The sequence below is a fragment of the Oryza brachyantha genome, chromosome 10 (assembly GCF_000231095.2).
Source record: "Oryza brachyantha chromosome 10, ObraRS2, whole genome shotgun sequence".
Classification (NCBI taxonomy): domain Eukaryota; kingdom Viridiplantae; phylum Streptophyta; class Magnoliopsida; order Poales; family Poaceae; genus Oryza; species Oryza brachyantha.
Genome location: NC_023172.2, coordinates 5,755,553 through 5,778,901, shown reverse-complemented (window position 1 = coordinate 5,778,901; position 23,349 = coordinate 5,755,553). Strand labels below are relative to the sequence as shown.

The 23,349-nt window shown below is 45.6% G+C and overlaps 1 protein-coding gene across 6 annotated transcripts; it reads right to left on the bottom strand.

Moving 5' to 3' along the window:
- Positions 1 to 414: 414 nt before the first annotated feature.
- On the bottom strand, positions 415 to 23,302 carry LOC102719706 (protein trichome birefringence-like 8). 6 transcript variants are annotated; one of them, XM_015841729.1, is made up of 4 exons: positions 22,928 to 23,302; positions 20,371 to 20,760; positions 20,122 to 20,280; positions 415 to 664 (listed from the first exon to the last, which is right to left on the bottom strand). In XM_015841729.1, exons 1-4 carry the CDS (start codon positions 23,248 to 23,250, stop codon positions 640 to 642), a joined length of 897 nt encoding a protein of 298 aa, XP_015697215.1. In that variant the 5' UTR covers positions 23,251 to 23,302; the 3' UTR covers positions 415 to 639. The 6 variants fall into 6 exon arrangements, with proteins under 6 accessions (XP_015697215.1, XP_015697214.1, XP_015697213.1 ...); XM_015841728.1 differs by lacking the exon at positions 415 to 664 and adding an exon at positions 10,345 to 10,928; XM_015841727.1 differs by lacking the exon at positions 415 to 664 and adding an exon at positions 10,345 to 10,883.
- Positions 23,303 to 23,349: the final 47 nt, after the last annotated feature.

Below are 23,349 nucleotides of genomic sequence, written 5' to 3'. Positions count from 1 at the left end.
CAGCCTTATAAATCTTAAAGTAGTGCAATGCTTCATCTTTTTATTTTAACAAATGCACATAGCAAAAAATAGTGCAATCATCTATTAGTGTCATGAAGTATTTCTTTCCACCTTTAGTCAATACATTGTTCATCTCACACAAATCTGAATGAACAAGTTCTAGAGGTACCAAATTCCTCGCCTTTGCTGCCTTGTGAGGCTTGCGAGGTTGTTTCGACTGAACACAAGTATGACACTTAGAACCTTTGGCTAAAGTGAATTTTGGAATTAAACTCATGTTGGCAAAGCACATTACAAAACCAAAATTCACATGACAGAGTCATGAATGCCATACAATAGACTCATAATTCTCACAAATATGTTTCACAACTTTATTGTTACACATATCATCCAAAGAGAAGCGGAACAAGCCTCTGCTGTCATAGCCTTTACCAATAAAAGTTCCATACCTTGAAACAACACATTTATTGGACTCAAACACAAGTCTAAAACCATCTCTACACAGTAGAGAGCCACTAACTAGATTCTTCTTTATTGAAGGGACATGCTGGATGTTCTTGAATTGCACGGTCTTTCCCGAAGTAAACTTCAGATCGATCGTACCAACACCATGAAAAGCCGCAAGTGACCCATTTCCCATTAACAAGGAGAAACCTCTCCCGACCTGTTAAGAAGAAAATAGAGAAATGTCATCACACACATTTATATTAGCACCAGTATCAATCCACCAATCAGGCGAATGAAAAACAGAGAAAATAGTAGGTAAAAGATTACCATACCCCGATGTTCCTCTGCCCTCGCTAATGACCATATTGGGAGCCTTCTTGTCCTTGCGATCAGGACAATTCTTGGCCCAATGCCCAGGTTTACCGCATACAAAGCAGTCACACTTGGCCTTTTCCTTTCATTTCTTCTTAAAGGCAGTAGTAGGATTTGGTTTAACTTTAGGCTTGACTTTCTTCTTGTTGTTGTTGAATGCATGAGAGTTCTTCTTTTACACCAAATTGGCGCTAGAACCTATCAAACCTGGAGTTTTATCCTAAGCATAATTCGTAAAAAGAAATTCGTAAATAATAATTGACTTATTTAACTCAGGAAAAATCCCTCTAAAGGAATTAATTTAATTAAATCGAAGCTCGCAAATCATTAACAGGAGTTAAACTCAAATTGAAGAGTATAAAATTTTGTCCAAAAATTTAATTTAAATTCGGCAAAAGTGGGCTTTCCTTTTCCTCCTCCTTTTTCATTCTTTTTCCCTTCCTTCTCAAATTGGGCCGAAGTCCAATTTCCCTCCCTTTCTTTTTCTTCTTTCCTTCTTTTCTCCTCCTTCCTCTCCCTCCCCTCCTCCCGGGCCGGCCCAGCCGAGCCAGCCTAGCCTCCTTCCTCCTCTCGGCCGGCCCAGCTAAGCCGGCCTCTCTCCGCGCGTCCTCCGCTTCCTGCCTAGGCCGCCGGCCCAGCTCGTCCACCTCGCCCCGGCCCAGCTTCACCCGTGCCGTGCCTGTGAAGTCCGGCCTGCCTCGCCCGCACCGGCCGAGGCCGAGTCCGAGCCGGACACCGCCCGCTGCCGCAACCGCCGTGCCCGCAACAGTCGCCGCCGGATCCGTCACCGGGGCCGACTCGGTCCCTAACCAGCGTCCGCCCTTGCCGGCGCTACCTCCCCCTATAAGTTCCCCTATCCCGCGCGCAGCCGCTGCCTTTCTACCACACACCCAAGCCTCCACCACGACCAAGCCACGCCGCCGCAATCGATCTCACCGCCGGTCGCCGGTCGTCGCCGCCTAGCCGCATCACCACCTCCGCCTTGACCTTGCCGGCCCTCCGCCAGCTTCGCCGCTGCCGGTGGGCACCCCCAGCGCCCTCGCCTCCTCTTCCTCCCCTTCGCCACCGCACCCACCCTCGCCGCCCGTACGTCGCCGTCCGTACTCTGGTCATCGTCGTCACCCCTCCGCTCACCGTCACCCGTCCCGCCTCCTCGCCGACTCGCCACCACCTCTACCACCGCCGGTGAGTGCTCCCCACCCCTCTCCGTCCTCCTTATTCTTCTTCAGCTGCCGCCGGCCCGTGTGCGGACGCTGGGCGCCATGGGCCGCCGGTCGTCGCCGGTGGACCGCCGCCTGATGTCGTCGCCGCCACGCCGACGTGGTGACGTGCCCGCCTCCCCGCGCGATCGCCTCCTGTTCCCGTGCGCCGTCGCTGGCATCCCCGTCACGCCGCCATTGTGTGCCGCGTTCGCCGCCGTCCCGGTCGTGCGCCATGCACCGTCGCCATCGCTGGTCGCCGGTCGTCGTCGTCGTGCCGTGCGCCGTCGTCGTGTGCTACCGCTGCCTCCAGCCGTCGTCGCCCGCCGCCGGCCGAGCGCCTCCCTCCCTGCTCCCCTGTTCTCTCTCTCTGACCGACAGGACCCACCCGTCGGCCTCCCTCTCTCCCTCGTCTCCCCATGGCCCCACCTGGCAGCCGCCCACCGGCCACCTTCCCTCTCCTCTCTCCCCGGGCCCCATCTGTCATCCACCCACCTCCCCTCTCTCCCACCGACAGGTGGCCCCCACCTGTCGGTGCCACCCCTCCTCTCTCCTCGCTGAAGTCATCGCCTCAGTTAATTACGCAATAAGTAATTTAGGACTTTTCTGTTTAGTTAAAAAACCCGGAAAACTTCTAAAATTCATAACTAATTCATCGGGTCTCCGTTTAAGTCCATTAAAATTTCATTAAATTCATAAAATTGTCAAGAAACCATTAAAAATACTTTCTTTTACTGTTTCAGTAGAGTTTGTGCTTGTTTTATTTATTTTTGTGCTGTGTCGCTTAGATTCGGACCCCGCCGAAGTTCCCTAAGGACCAGAGCAAGGCAAGTGGCACTCATCTTTGATCATATTGAACCGATTATTGCAAATTCCTCGCTTTATTTATTCAAATATGCATTGTTTTAATCAAAGTATCTATTGTATTTATTTTACGGGTGACCTACTATTGCTATGCCGTTGTTTATCCAACTTTATTCATGCTATACCAGGGGTAACTTGATTAGAGTTAGGCCTAGGTTAATGCTTAGCCATGCTTAGAACAAGTAGATCATGTTTAGTACTGTATAGCTGTTAATAATGATTCATTACCCGGTTCGGGTTGATGCCAACTAAAATATTGCTAATGGTGGGCTGTGAGTGCAAGGTTTTGAGAGTCACATCCATGGCAATTAAGGACCGGTTCCCCTGGAAGTAATCTAGTGCTAACCACATGCCGAAATGGGTAAGGTGGGATTTGAAGCATGGCTTCGAACTATTTGACATACCAAGGCAAGGGTAGGTGTGATGGAGTATGGACGGGTAATCGTGGTGTAACAAAAGCCTCTGCTTCTTCTGGATCTACCAAGGCACAAGAGGGGACTGCCTGACTTGGTGTAAAGGAGGGGTGAAACCTGAAGTGCTGCGCGATTAAATAGGGAGTGTTATGTGATGGGTCCTATCACGGTCTCCTTTTCGGTATACCATGGTGGTGTGTCAGCGCACGTTCAAGTGCAGTGGAGTCGTGTCTTGTGGGTATAGTACTACACCTCTGATCAGAGTATAGTCTATTTGAATAGCCGTGCCCACGGTTACGGGTGGACTCCCAGCTTCACGGTGATTATTGAACCTTTAATGACTTGGGTAAACGGGCTTTCACTTGGGACTACTGCAAGGTGGTGAAGCGTTGAGTAGTGGTTGGGTCTGTCGCAACGTGGTGTAACGTTGGACAGTGTTGTGGTATTTTACAACTGTTATTTATTTATTTACTCTTTTACTTAATTACCTTTATTCAGTTTAATGTCTGTTATTTTCTTAAATGCTGCTTTATTGCAACTAACCCTAGCCTATCCTTGTTGATCCTTATGCACCATTTATTACCCCCAATTTTCCATGCTACTTGTTGAGTACGGTGGTTTGTACTCAGCCTTGCTCAATTTTCCCCTTCAGAGTTAGAAGTTGAGTCCGATGGAGGTGACTCTCAGGAGTAAGCTGTTCCGTCATCAAAGCATTGCGTGTGGACTAGAGTTGTACCCGCTGGAGCTGGTCTACGTTATCTTTCCGTTGTATTTCTTGTTAGAATAAGTGTTATTTTCAGTTGTTTCTAAGAACGATGGTTATGTAATCAACATTGTATTTTTGTGTACCCTGGCTGGTCCTTGACAGGTATTTTAATACACAATTAAGTTCAGAAATTCGTGTGAGAAATTTCTGGGTGTGACAGAACCTCCCTCTACCTTTTTGTCTATGCTGTCCTTTGCCCTTGCCTTCTCCTCAACGCCCAAAGAGCCAATGCGATCACTAACACTAGACTCCTGTCTCTTGTGTTTTAGAGAAGTAGCAAAATCCGACCAAGAAGGTGGTACTTTGGCAATAATGCCATCAGCCACAAACTTGTCAGGCAACTCACAACGGTTGTTCTCAAGTTCCTTTGCTAGTATCTGAATCTGATGAGCTTGTTCTACTACAGAACGGTCATAGACCATTTTGTAATCATAGAAATGCTCCATGATATACAGCTCGCCGCTAGCATTGGAAACCATGAACTTGGCCTCATGTGCATCCCACATCTCCTTCCCTGAAGGCATGTGCGTATACACGTCCACTATGTTGTTAGCCAACACACTAATCAGTGGCCCACAAAACAGGCAATCCACCGACTCAAATTTGGCCTGCTCCTCAGGTGTGAGAGGCCTTTCGGTCAGTTTTCCCCGTGAGACAAAGAAGCATTGCATGACTGTCAACCACAACAGTGCACATGCCTTCCATCTCTTATAGTTTGAACCATCAAAAGCATGCGGTTTTAATGCAGCAGCAAAACCAACTACAAAAAGGACCTATAAGGTTTTTGGATTGTTGGAAATATGGTCACATTTCGGCATATTTTAATCCAAAATAATAAGACAACATCCATGACATCCGTGGGAAATAATCTAATGAACAGTAATAGAGAAACTAGCAGCGTGCTTAACATATAATAAGCATAAACCATCAGATGATCATCATGTAGCAATGACACCATTGCTAATAGGCATGTTGATTCTAAGAATACAAAGAACAAGAGAGCGACAGTATACCCTGAAAATGGTCCTCCACTGGTGTTTGAGGCAGTACTGCTTGCGTCAATGTTGTTTCCGTTCCTGTTGCTGTTGTTGTCCGCACCGTCACCGTGGTTGTGCGCGCCGTCGTCATCGTCCTCGCTGTGCGCGCCACCATTGCCGTCGCCGTAGGAAGACATGACGAGGATGTGCAGCGACTAGCTGTGCGAGTGCACTCCTCAAAGTCCTTAGCACCTGCCTACCCCATGTAGGTACTCTAGCGAGCGATGTTCTGAAGGTCTTGCTCGTCCCGAACACTCGTGCGCGCAAGTGAACAGGACCAGGAAAAATACAAAGAACAGCGCAAGAACTTGTGAACTATGGAGGAGCAAAAGAATGGAGTTGTGTTCTCTAGTGGCCTTGGGAGGAAGAAGAAGAGAATATGGAAACCGATCCCGCGTCCCCTTGATTCCGTTACGTGATTCCCGCGCAATCAGATCGTGTAATTATTGCTGCGGACATTACGGGAGACAATCACATGATTCGAATATCCTTTCCTTAAATCCTAGCTGTTGCAAAAGGAAGGCGGCGGGCACTATGGCTGGCCGAGCCGACGGACCGGACTAGACCGGCAGGCTCAGCTCGGCGGCGCGCGTGTGACGGTCTTCCTACCATTTCAACCAGTCAACAAAGACTCTCCACTAACTCTCTATTTAAGTTGAGATTCTCCACATCAATTCTCCAAGGTGGTATTATCGTCTCTACCATTCATTGTGGGTTAATGATATTTTAATTAAACTTAATTTAGGCCTAGCCCATTTAATCAACACTTGTCACATATGTGACCTCTGTGTACTGACGAGGGCCCTTCCCGACACTGATGTGGCTGTCTGCCCGATATAGATGACCTATCCCATGCTAGTGTGTGTCATAATCTTACTTTATGGCATAACATGTTTGCTAAGATTGTACACGTGAGCCCAACTAATGATGAGGGTATTTTTAGATGGAATCTTTATAAAAATGGTCAATTTTATGTATGTTCAATAATGGTCGCATAGAGTGTAACAAGTTGATTTGGAAATTGAAGCCCCTCAAAATTAAAATGTTTTTTGGTACTTATTTGAAGAGTTCTTTAACTAAAGATAATTTAGCAAATATGAATTGGAATGGGAGTTTAAAGTATTGTTTTTGTATGCACGAGAATATATCCAACTTTTCTTTGATTGTCTTTTTTCTAATTTCGTTTGGATAATTTTTCATATCTCTTTTAAATTAATTTGCAAACGTGTCATTATAATTTTGCAAAATTAGAGATATGCCATTCGTATTTCAATGACATATGGGGCCCGCATGAGTCAATGACATGTGGGTCAGGATGGCATATTTTCAATTTTGCAAAATTATAATGGCATCCTTGCAATTTTCCCTTTAAATTAAGGCCATTTCTTAAGTATTTCGAATATGTTTGGGAATTGGTTGTGTGGGGATTATTTGGAATCAAAATAATTATGTTAGTGGGAATATCTGCTTTATTTTAGATTCTTTGTGAAACACAACAAATGATATAGTTTTTGATAAAGCCAGAAGTAATCATATTTTTAGCTAATCTTCATATGAACCCATTGGTTTTGGGTCATGCTAGAACGACATGATGACAACAAGAATTCAAGAAACATATTCTCTTGGTGCATGCAGATGTTCAAATACTTTAGCCATGCAAATTTTCATCAGATTTGAGATGAAATTTTATTAATAGGTTGTCCTATCAATAATGTACCTCATATCGAAATGCTGTTTGTTTGGTTAATTTGTGTTGACGCTGAAAATGACAATCAACAGTCACACACGTAGGCCTGGGAATCAATCTTAAACCATTCCAGTGCAGGACCTAATTCTTAGAAATACTGGGCGTGCCAGTCAGTTTGATCCTGTAACTGACAAGATAATCATGGAAAACAATTAACCCCGAAATTGCTATCAGCTGGATAGCCAATACCTTCCTAGGACCCTAGCCGATATACTAGACGATCGGATTTACAGGAATTTTATGATATTAATTATGAATATGCCTAATCGGCTAAGTCACAAGCAGGATAAATAGAAGATAAGTCAACCAGCGAGCTAATCTTAAAAGATAGGACTCAACCGAGACAGTCTTAAGATTAATCGGCCGACCGGACTACTCCAACATTTATCATCCGCTAAATTGTTAGCCGATGTAAGACTAAACATGGAATTTATATAGTAAACTGGAATGCTACACTAATTACTCGCATAAAATAATATCAACCAATGACATGTATGCCCATACCAGATCTAGAAGATCGAACCTAATCGAGACAGTACAAATCTAAGTATAACCACGCATGACGTCAGATAAATATTATAACACATGAATAATAAGATAACAAAGCAGCGTAATTCACCAACTAATCTATTAAACTCAACCGATCGGATAAATCTCCATAGACAGATTGCACCAAATACATAGATTAGACCTAACCGAGACAGTATGCTACCCGGCATGATATAACCACAGAAACATGAAGACCAGCAAGATTAATAAACCGATCAAGGAACTACTCAAGATAACGTTGGCTAGAACTCCAGCAGTAGGCCCTCGCAAACCCTCAATCCAATCTGATAACATGAACCAAGCAAACCTAATTGATCGGATCGAACCGAAACAGAATTAGATCAGTAAGGCTCACGCGAGCAGATTAGACAGAAGAACTTACGAGAACTTGATCGAGAACTACCATTACCTCAAACCAAAACAGATTAAAGTAATTATAGAACTCAGCCCACCGATCAACTAGACAGAAGATCTGATAAATCCGAGACAGTTCTTTCTTAATTGATCGACGGGTTTTGACAAAGTCAAAATTACATTGCGAAGCTGACAAAGCCCGCGCTGAAAGCTCAAGCAAGTTGAAGGTTTGAGGTGATGCGGCAAGTTGAATTGATCGAGCGATATCTTACAAAAACCCTGTGCACTTCTATTTATAGTCCCGGGAAATAACTAACCGGACAAGAATCCGCTATTACCTAACTTTACATCATTTGGACTATAATGAAACAACAGAATCCTAAACAAACTCCGGAATAAAACCTAATTAAACTACACGGACTCATGGTTAAACACCGAATCTATCTCCAAGTCTTGGGCCCAACCAGACTCTTACTCTTGTCCGATTCGAACTCTATCGGCTGCAACCTCTTTGCATCCAGCTTCCTGTTTCCAGCCGATCCAAGCTTCCCTATCCGATTCGGTCCTTAACCATGTTTCAATCAATAACGTTGTTTTGCCAAAATCTAGCGTTAACAATTTGTTATTCTTTCCATCGTTATGAACTCAGGTTGCTACTTTTTGTAGGTTGTCCTATTAATAATCATGACCTTTGGTTGTGTTGACGCTGAAAATAACAATCAACGGTCACACACGTAGGCCTGGGAATCAATCTTAGGCCACTCCAGTGCAGGACCTAATTCTTAGAAATACTGGGCGTGCCAGTCAGTTTGATCCTGTAACTGACAAGATATAACATGGAAAATAGTTAACCCCGAAACCGCTATCGGCCAGATAGCCGATATCGCTCCACGACCCTAGCCGATAGACTAGACGATCGACTTTACAGGAATTTTATGATAACAATTAGAAAACATGCCCAATCAGCTGAATCAGAAGCAGGATAAACACTAAATAGGCCAAGCAGCCGATTAATCTTAAAAGATCGGACCTAACCAAGACAGTGTTAAGATTAATTCGCCGATCGAACACGTGAATTCACCAGCCGATACAGAACTAAATGTGAAAATATACGTATACTGCAACGCTATACTAATCATCAACATAAAACAATAACAACCAATGACACGCATGCTTATACTAGATCTAGAAGATCGAACCCAATCGAGACAGTATAGATCTAAGCATAACCACGCATAGCATCAGGTGAATATTGTAGCATGCGAGTAACGAGATAGCAAAACAGCGTAATCCATCGACCGATCCATTAAACCCAGCCGATCGGACATATTTCTATGGACAGATCACACCAGACATCCATAGATCAGACCTAACCGAGACAGTATGCAGTCTAACACGATATAACCATAGGACTATGAAGATCAATAAGGCTAACAAACCACTCAATAGACTACTTGACATAATGCCGGCTAGAACTCTGGCAATAAGCTCTCGCAAACCCCCAATCGAACCCAATAACATCAACCGGGCAAACCCAATTGATCGGACCGAACCAAGACAGAATCGGGTCAGCAAGACTCATGTGAGCAGATCAGACAGAAGAACTCGCGAGGACCAGATCGAGAACTACCACTACCTTAAGCTAAAACAGATTAAAGTAATAGTAAAACTCAGCCCGCTGATCAACCGAGCAGAAGATCGGACTTAACCGAGACAGTTCTGTCTTAGTTGATCGACGGGTTTTGACGAACTGGAACTTACATTGCGAAGCTGACAAACCCCGCGCTGAAAGCTCAAGCAAGTCAAAGATTTGAGGTGGTACGCCAAGTTAGATTGATCTAGAGATAATTTACAAGGACCCCGAGAACCTATATTTATAGCCCCGGGAAATAACTAATCACATAAGAATCCACTACTACCTAACTTTACATTATTCGGACTCTAATTACATAACAGAATCCTAAACAAACTTCAAGATAAATCCTAATTAATTTACACAGACTCATAGTTAAGCACCGGATCTTCCTCCAAACTTTGGGCCCAATCTGACTCCCATCCTTGTCCAATTCGAACTCTAATGGCTGCAATCTCTTTGCATCCAGCTTCCTGTCTCCAGCCAATCCAATCGTTCTTATCCGATTTGGCTTTTAACCATGTTTCAATCAATAACGGTGATTTGCCAAAATCTGGCGTTAACAGGTTGCAACTTCTTATATCATCTTTAAAGTCATGGCCGGATGTTATTCATCCATTATTTAAATTTTTTTTAGGAATTTCAACGAGATCGTCTGACGTAGACAAACTAGCTAGCTCCCTATCCAATGATTTATACTGCTTGCTGCATGCATGTATACGATGGTGACCAACTTGTGACTTACTTAGCTCAATCGGGATTCAATTCTTTCACTATTTTATACTCCCTCCGTCCCTAAATGTTTATGGCTATTGATTTTTTAATACACGTTTGACTATTCATCTTATTCAAAAAATTTATATAATTATTAATTATTTTTATATCATTTTATTTATTATTAGATATACTTTTATGTGTATATATAGCTTTACATATTTAAAAAAAATTAAATAAAATGAACGGTCAAACATGTGTAAAAAAATTAACAGCGTCAAACATTTAGGGACGGAGGTAGTATGTCTTAGCTTCAAACGATCAACCTTTCTACACCTACAGCTAGCTAGCGCAGAGCCTGTAAACTTTGTATTGTCTTACAAATGATCATACCGTAGCTACTTCTAGAATTAAAGTTTAGAAGTTGACCTCCTCTATTTTGTCCTCGTATCATATCCCATTGACATGAGTTGTGCATACAAGATCTCATTCCATGTGTCGGGCACGCCCGGCAGACACCAATGGCTGCAGTCCTCCGGCGCGTCCAACGGCGTACCAGGTTCCCGGTGCCGGGATGGGTGGCCATCCCTCCTCAGTTCGGTCATGTATGTTATGTTCAAGAACTGGGCTCTCATTCCTCGCTGCCTTCTCATGCCATCGACGGCATTCGAAATCATGGCGTTGATCCACGGGTACTCCTCGTTGAATTGGTCGATGATGGTCACTGGATCTCGCTGGTCAGCACACGAGCCATTTGTGTTCCACGTGCCATTGCTGCTATTTTTAACCTTAATTACTTTTAGTACTAATGTAAAGTGACCTCTGTACAGAATCTATAAACATGCAATTGCACGACGATTAATTAATAGGAACGTACTTCATCGATCACTAATATTATTGATGATGGAAACATTATATAGTATAAAATCGAGAAAGTAATAAATGCTGACTCCATCCGTCCTAAAATACAAGAGTAAATTTTACAAAACTGCACCTACTTTAACCAAATTATCTTAAAACTACAGGTTTCATATTTTTTTATAACAAAACTATAGATTTAGTTAAGACTAAATTTCTCAAAGAAATTACACACTTAAGGTTTAGTGCTGAAGCTATCCATGAAAGGTTTTAGAGTTTAACCATTCTTAGAGAGTCAGGTTTAACATTATGAGTTCGTTGCGATATAATAGCTTAGTTAGTTAGACAGTGAAGTTTATAAAGAGGGCATACCTCAATATGACAAGGGGTGTATCATTATAAGCTAGATCAATATTAATTGAAGAGCATCTCAATGAAAATATCGGTACTTTACTCCCCAAAACTCTACAATGGGTCCATCCAAAAAGGATATTGTGCATAAAGTTTACACCCTCCAAAAGAAACCCAAAAGTAAATATGCTATTTTGGGAACACATATGTTTGCACCAAATCTGGATATGATAAAGCTGATTTTAGGCATATATACATATTGTAAATAGACTTGCAAATTGTTGTACATATGTTTTCTAGCCTAATTCCCATAATTTATTTTAGGGATCAATTTTAGATATCTCTTTGATATGCTCTAATCCCCTTCCTATATGCTATTTCTCCCTAATCTAAATTCCCATGTTCCGTACGATGTGACTCTATCTAGCTATCCTTACAGAGGTGGCTAACTTGCGATAGTCTTAAGTCATTACAACGGTATCAAAGCTCTATGTGGCCGTGCCAACAGGCAACGGGAATTGAGAACTGAGAACGGTATTAGCAAGAAGATAGCGGCCATCCCAACCAACTTGGGAAAGCTAGATCTTTTGGAGGCGAAACTAGAGAACATGATTCACCCACTTGTGATTGGGTGTCAGGAGGCTGGTTCAACATTGTTTGTCAATGGTCTAGCTAGAACAACACCAAGTGGTGACAATTTCTATGATAGTGGAGGATACCCATAGAGGATAAACATATCGAGGAGGCAGCGGTAGGCATGGGGATGACGATGCCTGCCATTACGTCATCACTCAATGGCCTACAAGTGGCCTTCCCATGGAGAGGTATGAACCACAAACCACATTTGACGACACCGATTGTGCACCATGGTCCATCTCCCCTACTATAGAAGATAGGGAAGCCTCCTATCCAGCCAGTAGCTACCATGCTAATAATGCCACTCCAGTCCGTGGTAGTGAGACCATATATGGGGAGACATAGGTACAATAAGGGTGGCATTCTCCTTCCTTAGGGCATGTATAAAGGTGCCTATTAGCTGACTCTCTCAATCGCCACGTAAGTAAATTTGGTGACATGGAGGAAAGAGAGAGAAGGGGAGAGAAAAGACGTTATCATGTATGACAATGACTTAGAGTCAACTCTTAGCCTTTATTAAAGGAAACTTTCTTGCATGAGAATGTATAAAAAGGAACTAGCTTAATAAAAACTATTTTATTGCATTAATAAAGAGACCATACCTGACTCTACCTTTATATGTATCATTTTAAAATAGACTCTTGTTACTGACGTGGCTTGAGATAGTGCCCACAATGGGCTCTACTGTTTGTTTTGAGAGAATGGGCTCTACTGTTGAATATGCCCTTATGCTCCCGATATGTCTCTATAAATCAGTTGAGTGGTTATGGAAAGGATGACGGCTACATATGTAATGATCAATACATTATCATGTTGATTCAATCCGACTGATATGGTATGAGCCCCCGATCCACCACTTGTGCGCCCTTGTGCGTGCACCCTCTATGTCGCCCATCAATCACCACCATGACGATCCGCCTACTCCCCACCACCGCCCTTGCTACTTCTCTGCACCCATGCAAGCTCCCATTGACGCCTCACACAATAATCCGTCGGCTCCCTCCTAGAGCCCACCTTGGACTACCTCCAGCCAGGCGACTTGCCCTCGGCTGGGCCGACATCAACACCCCTCGCTATGCTCGAGCAGTCGTCACTCGCTGGACCGCTCTCCCTGGCTGCCTCCACTAGGCCGGCCTCGCTTTTGCCATGGATGGCCTCTCCTATGCCAAGAGCCCCAATTGGGCCGCCCACCCCAACCTGTTCGGCTAGACCGACCTTTCCGCATGTGCCTCCCAGCACCATGTCTTCCCAATTGGCTCGTCTAGACCGGCCTCCCTACGACCGCACCCCCATGCCATTGGCCCGATGACAATTGTCCCTTGGCATCCCTGCTCGCCATATTCCCAGCATCATGGTGCCACCTTCACACCTTGGTGTCTCCCCTGTTATTGACTCGTCGTGCCCTGAGCATGTTAAAGCCGGTTCTAACTTGTATCCTACCTCAAAAAGTCCTTGTATGGGCTCAAAGCTAGCATCTCGTGCATGGTAAAGTTAGTACGCCACCTTCATGTTATTCGTTAGCTTCACCGAGCCCAAGTCTGACACATCCTAGTTCATCCTTCGCCTTTACTTGCTCCTCTATGTGGACGACATTGTTATCATGGTCTCCTTAGCCAAGCTACTCCAATGGACCATCTCCACTCTGCAGTCGAGTTCTCCATGGAGGACCTTGGGGCCCTACACCACTTCCTCAGCATGTTAGTGTCAGTAGGCAGAAGTCCCATACTAGTCTACCAGCGACAACAATTCATTGATATCCTCGAGCATGCCAGCATGTAGGGGTGGACCACCCATTGGGTAGGGTGGGTTGTGCCAAAAAAGATCGCCGTTGTTGTCATTCGTGTGCTCCATGTGCCCACGTCTTCCTAGCATGCCAACAATGACACCTAAGCAAGATGATGCGAGAAGAGTTCATGGAGATTTCTGTTATGATAAGAAGAATCCAACATGAGGTTGCTTCTAGGATCCATGGAAAGCGGCTCAATCGCGGGGAGCGGCAATTGCGGTTGTTTGTTCTTACGACAACCAGGGCCGGCCCTAGGAGGGTCGGGCAATGCGGCCATTCTGAGCACCCAAATCATAGGACCCTGCCTAATTTTTTAGGTAAATTATACAATGTTTTTATATAAATATTATTTCTAAATATAATGTAAATATTTATAAATAATTCATATATATATGTATATCTTTATTAAATATTATTTCTCTATATTTATTTTTGCACCGGCCCCTCAAGAGTGAGGACCCACCTTGCCGACAACAGCAGCGGTGAATTCGCATGCTGAATTTGCTCGCTCCGCATAGAGCGAAGCGGCGGAAGGGATGCGGTTTCTGGTGGCAACCCGGCCAACGCTAGGAAATCCGGAGAATAGGCAGGTACGTAGTCCATCTTGTCTAGACTTCAGCTTGCTGGTCTGGTGGATCATGCCTCTGTGGGCTGTCTGTTAGGGAAATAGGGGCGTGGATCATGCTTCTGGATAATGGGCTAGCTGGATGGGCCTAAAATGGCAGCACAACAGTGTCACGCCCGGAGTTTCGTCCTAAGCCTAAACCGTAAAAAGAAATCCGTAAATAACAATTGGCTTAATTAACTCAGGAAGAATCCCTCTAAAAGGAATTAATTCAATTAAATCGGGGTTCCAAATCAATTAACCGGATTTAAATTCAAATTGCAGAAGTATAAAATTTGGCCAAACAAATTAATTTAAAACTCGGCAAAAGTGGGGTTTTCCTTTTTCCCTCCTTTTTCCTTTCCTTTTCCCTTCCTTCTCAAATTGGGCCGAAGTCCAATTTGCCTCCCTCTTTTTTTTCTTTTTTTCTTTTCTTTTCTTCCTTCCCGGGCCGGCCCGGCCGAGCCGGCCCACTTCCTCTCGGCCAGCCCAGCCGACCGGCTCCGGCCTCCTCCGCCCGCGCGCGCCCCGCCTGGGCCGCTGCTCCGGCCCAACTCGCCGCGCCCGCGCCCGCGAGTCCGCGCCGCCTCCCTCCTCCCCTCACGCCACTGACAGGTGGGGCCCACCTGTCAGCGACCAGGTTTCGCCAGCGCCCGCGCCCGCGCAGCGCCGCGCCAGCCGAGTCCGCCCCACCCCGACTTCTCCGCGCCGCTGCCCCGCCGCAACCCCCGCCGCCGCAACTCCCGCCGCCGAGTTCGCCGCGTCGTCGACTCGGTCTCCACCGGCCGCTCCGCCCTAGCCGGCACCGCCACCTATAAAATCCCCGCGCCGCCGCCCCGCCGCCACTTCTCCCCTTTCCGCCCGAAGCTTCCCTCCGTCGCCGCCAGCCGCCGATCTCCTCGTCGGCCGTCGGACGTCGCCGCCCACCCGCGTCACCACCGCCGCCCCTACCTCTCTGATCTCCCGCCGGCCTCTGTCGCTGCCGGTGTGCACCTGAGCGTCGTCGCCGCCCCTTCGTCCCTCCCGCCGCCGTGCCCATCGTCTCGACGCCGTCGGTCGATCTCGCCACCAAACGTCGCAAGTCGCCGCTCGTCCGCGTCTCCACCTCCGCCTCTTCCTCGCCGACGTGCTGTCGCCTTCCGTCGCCGCTGGTGAGCTCTCCTCTCCTCTCGCCCTCTTTCTTCCCTCTTCGCCGCCGCTGCAGACCTCCCCGTGCCGTCGGCAAGCGCCAGGAGCCACGCACCGCCGCCGCCGGGTCGCCGCCCAACATCGTCGCCGTCACGCCGTTGTTTTGCCGCCCCCGCTTTCCCGCACCGCCGCCCTGCTACATCCCCCCTGCTCTTCCTCCGTGCGCGCGCCGCCCCGCCGACGCCGCTGTCGCCGCGATGCGCCGTCACCGCCTCCCCGCCCTACACGCGGTAGCCGCCACCTCTAAATTCCCCTCTCCCTCGCGCCGCCGACGCTGCTCCGCCGCCGAGTCTGCCGCGCCACCGTCGCCCAGCGCCGATCGATCTCGTCGCATCGGCCATCGTCGCCGCGCCACCCCGGTGAGCCCGCTCTCCTCCCTTCCTCTGTTTCTTCGTGCCACCGCGAGTGCGCCCCGCAGCTCGTCGTCGGCCAACGTCCTCCGCCGCCACCGGATCCCACCGACTCGTCGTCGCCGTTCTCGTCGCCTGTGAGCCACCGCCATCCTTTTCCCCTCTTTCTGCCCCTGCGGGCACCACTGCCAAGCTGACGCAGCCGCCACGCGCGTGCGCGCTCTTGTTGTTGTCGCAGTCCCTTCGCCGTCACTACCCTCTCCGTCACCACCGTCCATCCCGGTGTCGTCTCCCTCGCCTCACCATCGCCGACGCGACCCCGCCGTTGCCAGGGTGCACTCGCGTTCGCCGTCTCGTCGATGTCTCCGCCCCGCGCCGTCGGCGGATGTCCTCCCCTCCGCGCCGCCCATCAGTCGTCGCCCTCCGTGCGCCGCCGCCCGCTGGTCGCCGCCCACCGTGCGCCACCGTCGCCGTCTAGTCGCTGCCACCGGGGCCCGTTGCCGCCAACGCCGGCTGCCGCCCACCACCGCCCACTCCCCGCGCCGTCGGCCGAGCTCTCCACCCCTCTCCTCTGCTCTACCTCCCCTCTGGCTGGCAGGGCCCACTAACCAGCCACCACCTCTCTCCGCCAGGTGGGGCCCGCTCCATCAGCTCCCTCCATCTCCCTCTTTCTCTCTCCCCCTGGGCCCCCTTGTCAGCCCCTCTCCTCCTCTTGTCTCACTGTCCAGTGGGACCCGGATGTCAGCACTCCCTTCCTCTCTCCTCGCTGACGTCAGCAGCCCCATTAATTGCGCAATAATTGATTTAGGACTTTTCTGTTTAGCTAAAAACCCAGAAAACTTCTAAAATTCATAAGTAATTCATCTAGTCTCCGTTTAGGTCCATTCAAATTTCATTAAATCCAGAAAAATGCCAAGAATCTATTAAAAATAGTTTCTTTCTCTGTTTCAGTAGTTTTATAGTCTGTTTTGCTTGTTTTGTCTTGTTTGTCGTAGGTTTTGACCCCGTCGCAGCGCCGTTTGTTCTCAAAGTCGTCGCCGAAGTTCCTCGTGGGTCTAAGCAAGGCAAGTGGCACCCTTCTTTGATCATATTGAACCTATGTTTATAAAATTCCTCGCTTTACATTCAAACATGCATTGTATTCAAATGTATTTACTTTATTTATCTATTGGGCATTTACCAATATATCCGTTGATTCCCATTCATTATTATTGTCTTCCCAGGGTTAATTTGACTAGAATTAGGGTTAGTCAATGCTTAGCCATGCTTAGTTCAACTAGCTCACCAATTCTTATTTGAGTATCGATTAAACTTTGATAGACCTTTAATGGTTGTAATCATTATTAATTTTCCCGTTGAGGATTAATGACAACTAAAATACTGCTTATGGTGGGCTGTGGGTGCATGGTTTTGAGAGTCGTGCCCATGGCAGTTAAGGACCGGTTCTCAGAAAACCCTGAAGGTCTTACACGTACTAACCACAAGCCAGAATGGGCAACGGTGAGACTCGTAATCTAGCTTGTCCCTATTCGACGTACCCAGGCAAGGGTAGGCGTGATGGAGTATGGACGGGCAATCGTGGTGTAACGAAAGCCTCTGCTGCTTCCGGATCTACCAAGGCACAAGAGGGGACTGCCCGACTTGGTGTAAAGGAGGGGGTGAAACCTGAAGTGTGGTACGATTGTCTAGGGAGGGTTAGGTGAAAGGTCTTATCATGATTTCCGTACTGAGGTATCGTGGTGATACGTTGGGGCATGGTAACATGCTTGGGAGCCATGTCTTGTGGGTAAAGTTGTACACCTCTGCAGAGTAAAACTATTCGAATAGCCGTGCCCGCGGTTATTGGGCGAACTGACAGACTCACTGGGATTAGTTGAACCTCTTTAATAATTTTATTAATCTTGGAACTGGTTTGACCCTGCGCAATGTGGTGTAACGTTGGCAGTGGTTTGGGTCTGTCGCAACGTGGTTTAACGTTGGGCAGAGGGTTGACCCTGTCGCTACGTGGTGTAACGTTCGACAGTGGTTTGGGTCTGTTGCAACGTGGTGTAACGTTGGACAGTGGATGATTATTTTAAATGTTACTTTACTTTTATTTCAGTCTATTTTATTTACTGTTTTGCTAAATTACTGCAGCTTTGTGTAATTTAACCTTAGCCTATCTTTGATACCCTATTGCATTCATTATTCTCATCTCTTGGGTGTTACTTGTTGAGTACGGTGGTTTGTACTCAGCCTTGCTTAATTTTTCCCACACCAGAGCAAGTGCCAGAGTTCCAGTCAGAAGGTTGTTCCCAAGGTTGAAGTGAGGTTCAGTCTGCCGTTGAGAATGCCTGTGGTGTGGAGCCGTCATCGCCAGCTGAAGCTGAAGATTAGATGGTCTAGTCTTGTTTTCCTTTTCCGCTGTATTTCGATAGATAATTGTTTTTATTTGTTTATAAGTCGTGGAACTGTGTATTAATTTGTCATAGTGTGTACTCGGGCTGATTCCTGGACCGAAATTTAATACATGCTATTGTTCAGAAATTTGGTGTAAATTTCTGGGCGTGACAAACAGTCCTTCCATTTGCCTTTGCACGACGTGGAATTGTTTCGGCTTACGGGCCAGATTGCCTGTCAGGCATAAAGTATGGTGCACACGTGTTCTTTCTCTCCAAGCTTTTTAGATGGGTTCCACAATATTTCAGAAGACTGCGTGGCTACACAAAATAATCTTAGATCTATTTTTGTTGAAAATAATAATACAGAATGTCGGGATGTAAAACGTTTAAGCGGTATGTTATATTTTGTTTATAGGAAGTTATCTCTGTCTCAAATCCATGTTGCACCTAAAGGACAAATTACTTACAAGGAGCGGTGTAGTGCCATTAGAATTTGGGCATCTAGCCCCAAGTGCATCTCAGTAGCAGTCAAGAAAATGTCTCGCCGTCGGTTGGTTATGCTGTATAGCTTAGATGATTGGAGAGTCAGGTTTAGATAGAGTCCTTTATATCTCTATGTAACAACAGATGTATCGTCATTCGAAATTAAGCAATGAATCAATATTAGTGTATTCCCCTTCCCCATGTGTTCTTTCTCCCCGATCTAAATTGCACTCTTGCCTAGCATCCGACTTTGTCCGGCTAACCTATCGGCGGTGGTTGTCCTATTAACCATGACAAGTATTGTCTTTTTAGGTTACCAAACTGTAATTAAATCCTTAGAAATTAATGTTAAAGATATAGTTTCTTAGATGCAATGCTTTAAATTGGTAGTGCTATAAAAATTTTGATGTTAAATCTGTAGTTTTGTGATAGGCACCCTTAAACTTCTAGTTTTATGATAGTTTGATCTAATGATGTTTGTAATTTTGTAATGTATACTCAAAATATAATAACATAATATAGGATTAGACACTATCTAACTGTACTAGTTTGAACAAGGGGTCTATCTAGATTTGTTGTACCAAATGATGTCTAATTGCGTATTTAGCGTGGTAATGGGTTATGATCGATGGGTCCTTTTAACACTTTATTCAACCTTTATATATTTTTAACTTAAAAATCAATTAAATTTTAGTCCATCCATTTTTAAACCGAACCCTTGTGTTTTGTAGGTTAATACGAAGGGCCCATTACGAACCCTATGTCTACTAGGTTGTCATGTTTTGTATGGAGTATCAATTACATTGGTGATATAGCTTCCATCATTTACGAACGTAGTCTATGTTATTTTAGCTATATTATTTTTCAGTTTTTATGCGCACGTTTTTAGAAATCTTAAACGGTGTATTCTTTTTCCAAAAATGTTTCTACAGATCATCTCATCCTTGTAGAGTAGTTTCTTAATTTTATATTAGTTAATTTCATCATTTATATTATTGAATAACTTTAAAAAAATCAAATATTTTTTATGTTTCATCAGAGAAGAAGAGAACCAAAATTCTCATTTTAGAATACGAACTTGTGTGCGTGCGAACTAAGGCATCACACGACTCATGCCTCGTTATGCATGCAAACTAACGGCAAATTACAAGAGAAATGTTTATTTGCAAATAACCCATTTATTTAGTTGCATGTAGCCTTCTAATCGACATCCAAACTAGCAAGATGAGCTACGAATTGCAATTTTACCTAAGTTTTGTAGGCATGTTTATTGGGACGAATGATTTTCGAGTTTATACTACGTTGCACCTACTTCACAAATAAAATTGTATGACGTAGTGTAATTTACTCTAAGAAACTGAACAGTGTATATTCACAAATAATTCTTACCTGTAATGAGAAGGAGAATAACTCCTGAAGAAAAGATAGCTGTTAGGAAGCCGTGCATTAGTTGTCCCCCAATCTGTCACTGTCCCAAGCGCCAATCGGAATGCTTCCTTGATATCCATGGTCATGTTCAGCCGAGTGCCAGTCATGAAATAATTTCCCCTGCAAGCTTGCATTTCACAGTAGTTTCAGATTAATCTTAGATCAGTCATAACAAATCAATTAAACAACATAATCACAGCCTTAGCTTACGATTTGGTAGTCTTGTGCTCGTTCCACCAATGCCCCGTGTTGAACACGAGCACGTCAGCGCCGGCCCAGCGGTCGGCGTGCCGGGGCAGCACGTCCAGCCGGACCGCCCCCTTGATGGCTCCGCTGCCCGCCGGGAGGCGGTCGATCATGACAAGCATAGGGGCACGGTAGTATTCGACGGAGAGGTTGTAGTCTGCGAAGACCATGGAGAGGTAACCCTTGTGCTTGCTAAGGGGTTTCCCGGACTTCTCATATATTCTCGACTTCCCGGCCGGCACGGCGGCGGCGAGCATGCACACCATGGACTCCCACTGATTCCGGCCGATCGAGTCGCCGGCGTACACGATTCTCCCGTTCCGGCTCCTCTCCAGCATCTCAGTTGCATTGAACCTAATTAACTCAAATATCATTTGGAGCTGAAGACTGAGAAGAATGTAATGTGCACCGTCGTCGAAACAGACAATTAAATAAATCACTATAATTTGAAATATATACCATTATAGTTCACCTTATTGGATTCATGCCACACTTTGTACATCTTCACACGTATTGAATCCCTTTTTGCTACCCTTTTTTCGTATGAATCTAAATGCCCCTGCTTTATTTGTTATAGGCTATAGAAACCAAATCAGCGTAGGTACACCAATTCTTATTCCTCTCTCCCCTTGCATGCCCTTACAGTACCCACAGCAGCATCGGTGAACGCAGGTGGCGGTGAAGGCAGATGAACAATTAGGAGGGGTGGCGCTGGTGGTGGAGCAAGCACAGGGCCTAGTTAAGATTCACCGTATATCGATTCACTTGCCTGAAGATGTGAATTTGTGGATAGTGCATCCAGACAGTCGATCCAATTAAAATTGCTTTTAATCAAGGATTTTTTTAGTGTACCTTAAAGTGTATGTTAGCCGTCCAATGCAGTTTATCTAACGGTATAGATGAGTTTATACTGTGGTTGTTAGATCATGTAGCAGTGTACTAGAAGGTTATTACTGAAAAATTTCTTATTCCTCTCTCCCCCTTGCATGCCCTTACCGTACCGACAGCAGTATCGACGAATGCAGGTGGCGGTTAAGGCAGATGAACAATTAGCAGGGGTGGCGCTGGCGGCGGAGCAAGCACAGGGCCTAGTTAAGTAAGATTCACTTTCTATCCATTCACTTGCCTGAAGATGTGAAATTTTGGATGATGCATCCAGACAGGGCCAGGGCGAAACTAAAAACGGAGCTCTAAATATATCATATAAGTAATAATATTAACATACCGATTAATATTTAAAGTGTATCAAAAATTACTATTTATTTAAGAAAACTAGCAGTCTTGGTAGAGCGTTTGATTTTTTTAATATTTCTAAATGCAAAAAGATTGACAACGAGCAATATCAATCACATCTAAATTTTTTTTCCGCTCATAAAGAATTATCTAGTTTTTCTTGATGACATGATAGGAAGAATGGGCTTATAATTTAAAAGATATTATACTGATGTTGAACTCATATATATAAATATATACGTTATAAAAAACAGAATTAATTAAATAAACATGTGAATAAGTAATAGCGATCGTCATGCAGCCAACTGTCGCTAATCCTAGGTGGGGGCCCGAAAATTTGGGGGGCCGGGTGCAGCCACCCCTCTGTCCCACCCTCTGGACCGGCCCTGCATCTAGACAGTCAATCCAATTAAAATTGCTTTTAATCAAACAAGGAAACTAGAAAACGAATTTTGCTGCTAGTTAGGGCCTAGGAGTAATAGTTCTTGTTTTGATTCTTCTAATAGTAGCCGCTCTTCTGATATGACATGGCCACACCTAGGATTAGCGATGCTACAGTAACCGAGCAAGCAGCGGCTGTGACGCCGACGGCAGAGGAAGCAGCAGCACTTGCAGATAGGGCAGGGCTTGGCCGAAACTTCTAGGGACAGTGGTGACGAGGCGGGGGACAGTGGCTCTAGCAGCAGTAACGTGCCGCCTGGAGGTGGAAGCATGTTCCGTGCGGCCAGAGGCCCAGAGCAGATCTAGCGACGGCGGCGAGCTCGGTGCGGCCCGAGCAGATCCAACAGTGGCCCTGTAGTCGCTGACCTCTGAAACGACGAGGCGAGGGAGGGACCGGGATGGTCGATCGGCGGCTGCCAGTGGGTGGCCGTCTCAGGGGTGATTGTGAACACAACACTCATTTTTACACGTTCCCCTATTCTCCTATGTGTAGATTGTTTTTCCTACATTTCATTTCTAGATTTAAAATTTTGATTGAATTTGTAATAAAGCATGCATATTTAAAATGTTGATTGGATCCGAACATGAGGAAATGTGGTTTTGTATTAGACGGTGCTTGAGTTACAGTAAACACGGTTATTTTGATCCATACAAAAATACAATAGTAAAAAAATAATAGAAACCATATCTCAAGTGTACAAAGTGGCATGAATCCAATTTCTGGTGTGTATGCGGTGGCATGTATGCAATTAGCTAAATTGCTATTTTATATTTCAAAAGGGTGAATATGGTATGGATCTAATTAGTACATCTATTATCAAACATGTCATTGGCGATGGTTACCTACCTAGGGAGTTGGCAGCGATCAGGTTGCCATCGCCAGTAGCGAAAAGAAGAGTTGCTCCGGCCGTTGGTGATGCACTGAAAGCCAGGGTCAACAAATGGACAGTCCTCTCGGTAAGCTGTCATGGCGGCGGCATCTCTCACCCATCTACCATTGGAGTAAACACAATCACCGGCACCGGTGAGATCAATACCCGTGTTTTTAATCAAGTGTGGTGGTCGAGATGCGAAGAACGATTGTGGCAATGGCATGTGCGCCACAAGGGTGACGATGGAGAGAGCAAGGAGGACGAGTAAGATGGAGAGAAGCACATGTCCAGCATGCATGGGTGTGAATGTCCCAGAGTAGCAGCGACCATTGGTTGGTCGCAAAGGAAGGTTGACATGAGCCCTGTTGCAAAGGGAGGTAGTATACCAAGAGCATAT

Excerpts from the sequence above, each read along its gene's own strand:
- LOC102719706 (XM_015841725.1), bottom strand. The coding sequence starts at position 23,250 with ATGCATGCTGGACATGTGCTTCTCTCCATCTTACTCGTCCTCCTTGCT. Across the intron at positions 20,761-22,927 it reads GATCGCTGCCAACTCCCTAG|GTTCAATGCAACTGAGATGC; the intron begins GTAGGTAACCAT and ends TGAGTTAATTAG. Across the intron at positions 10,873-20,121 it reads TATTCTCCTTCTCATTACAG|CAGCAATGGCACGTGGAACA; the intron begins GTAAGAATTATT and ends GGTTAAAAATAG.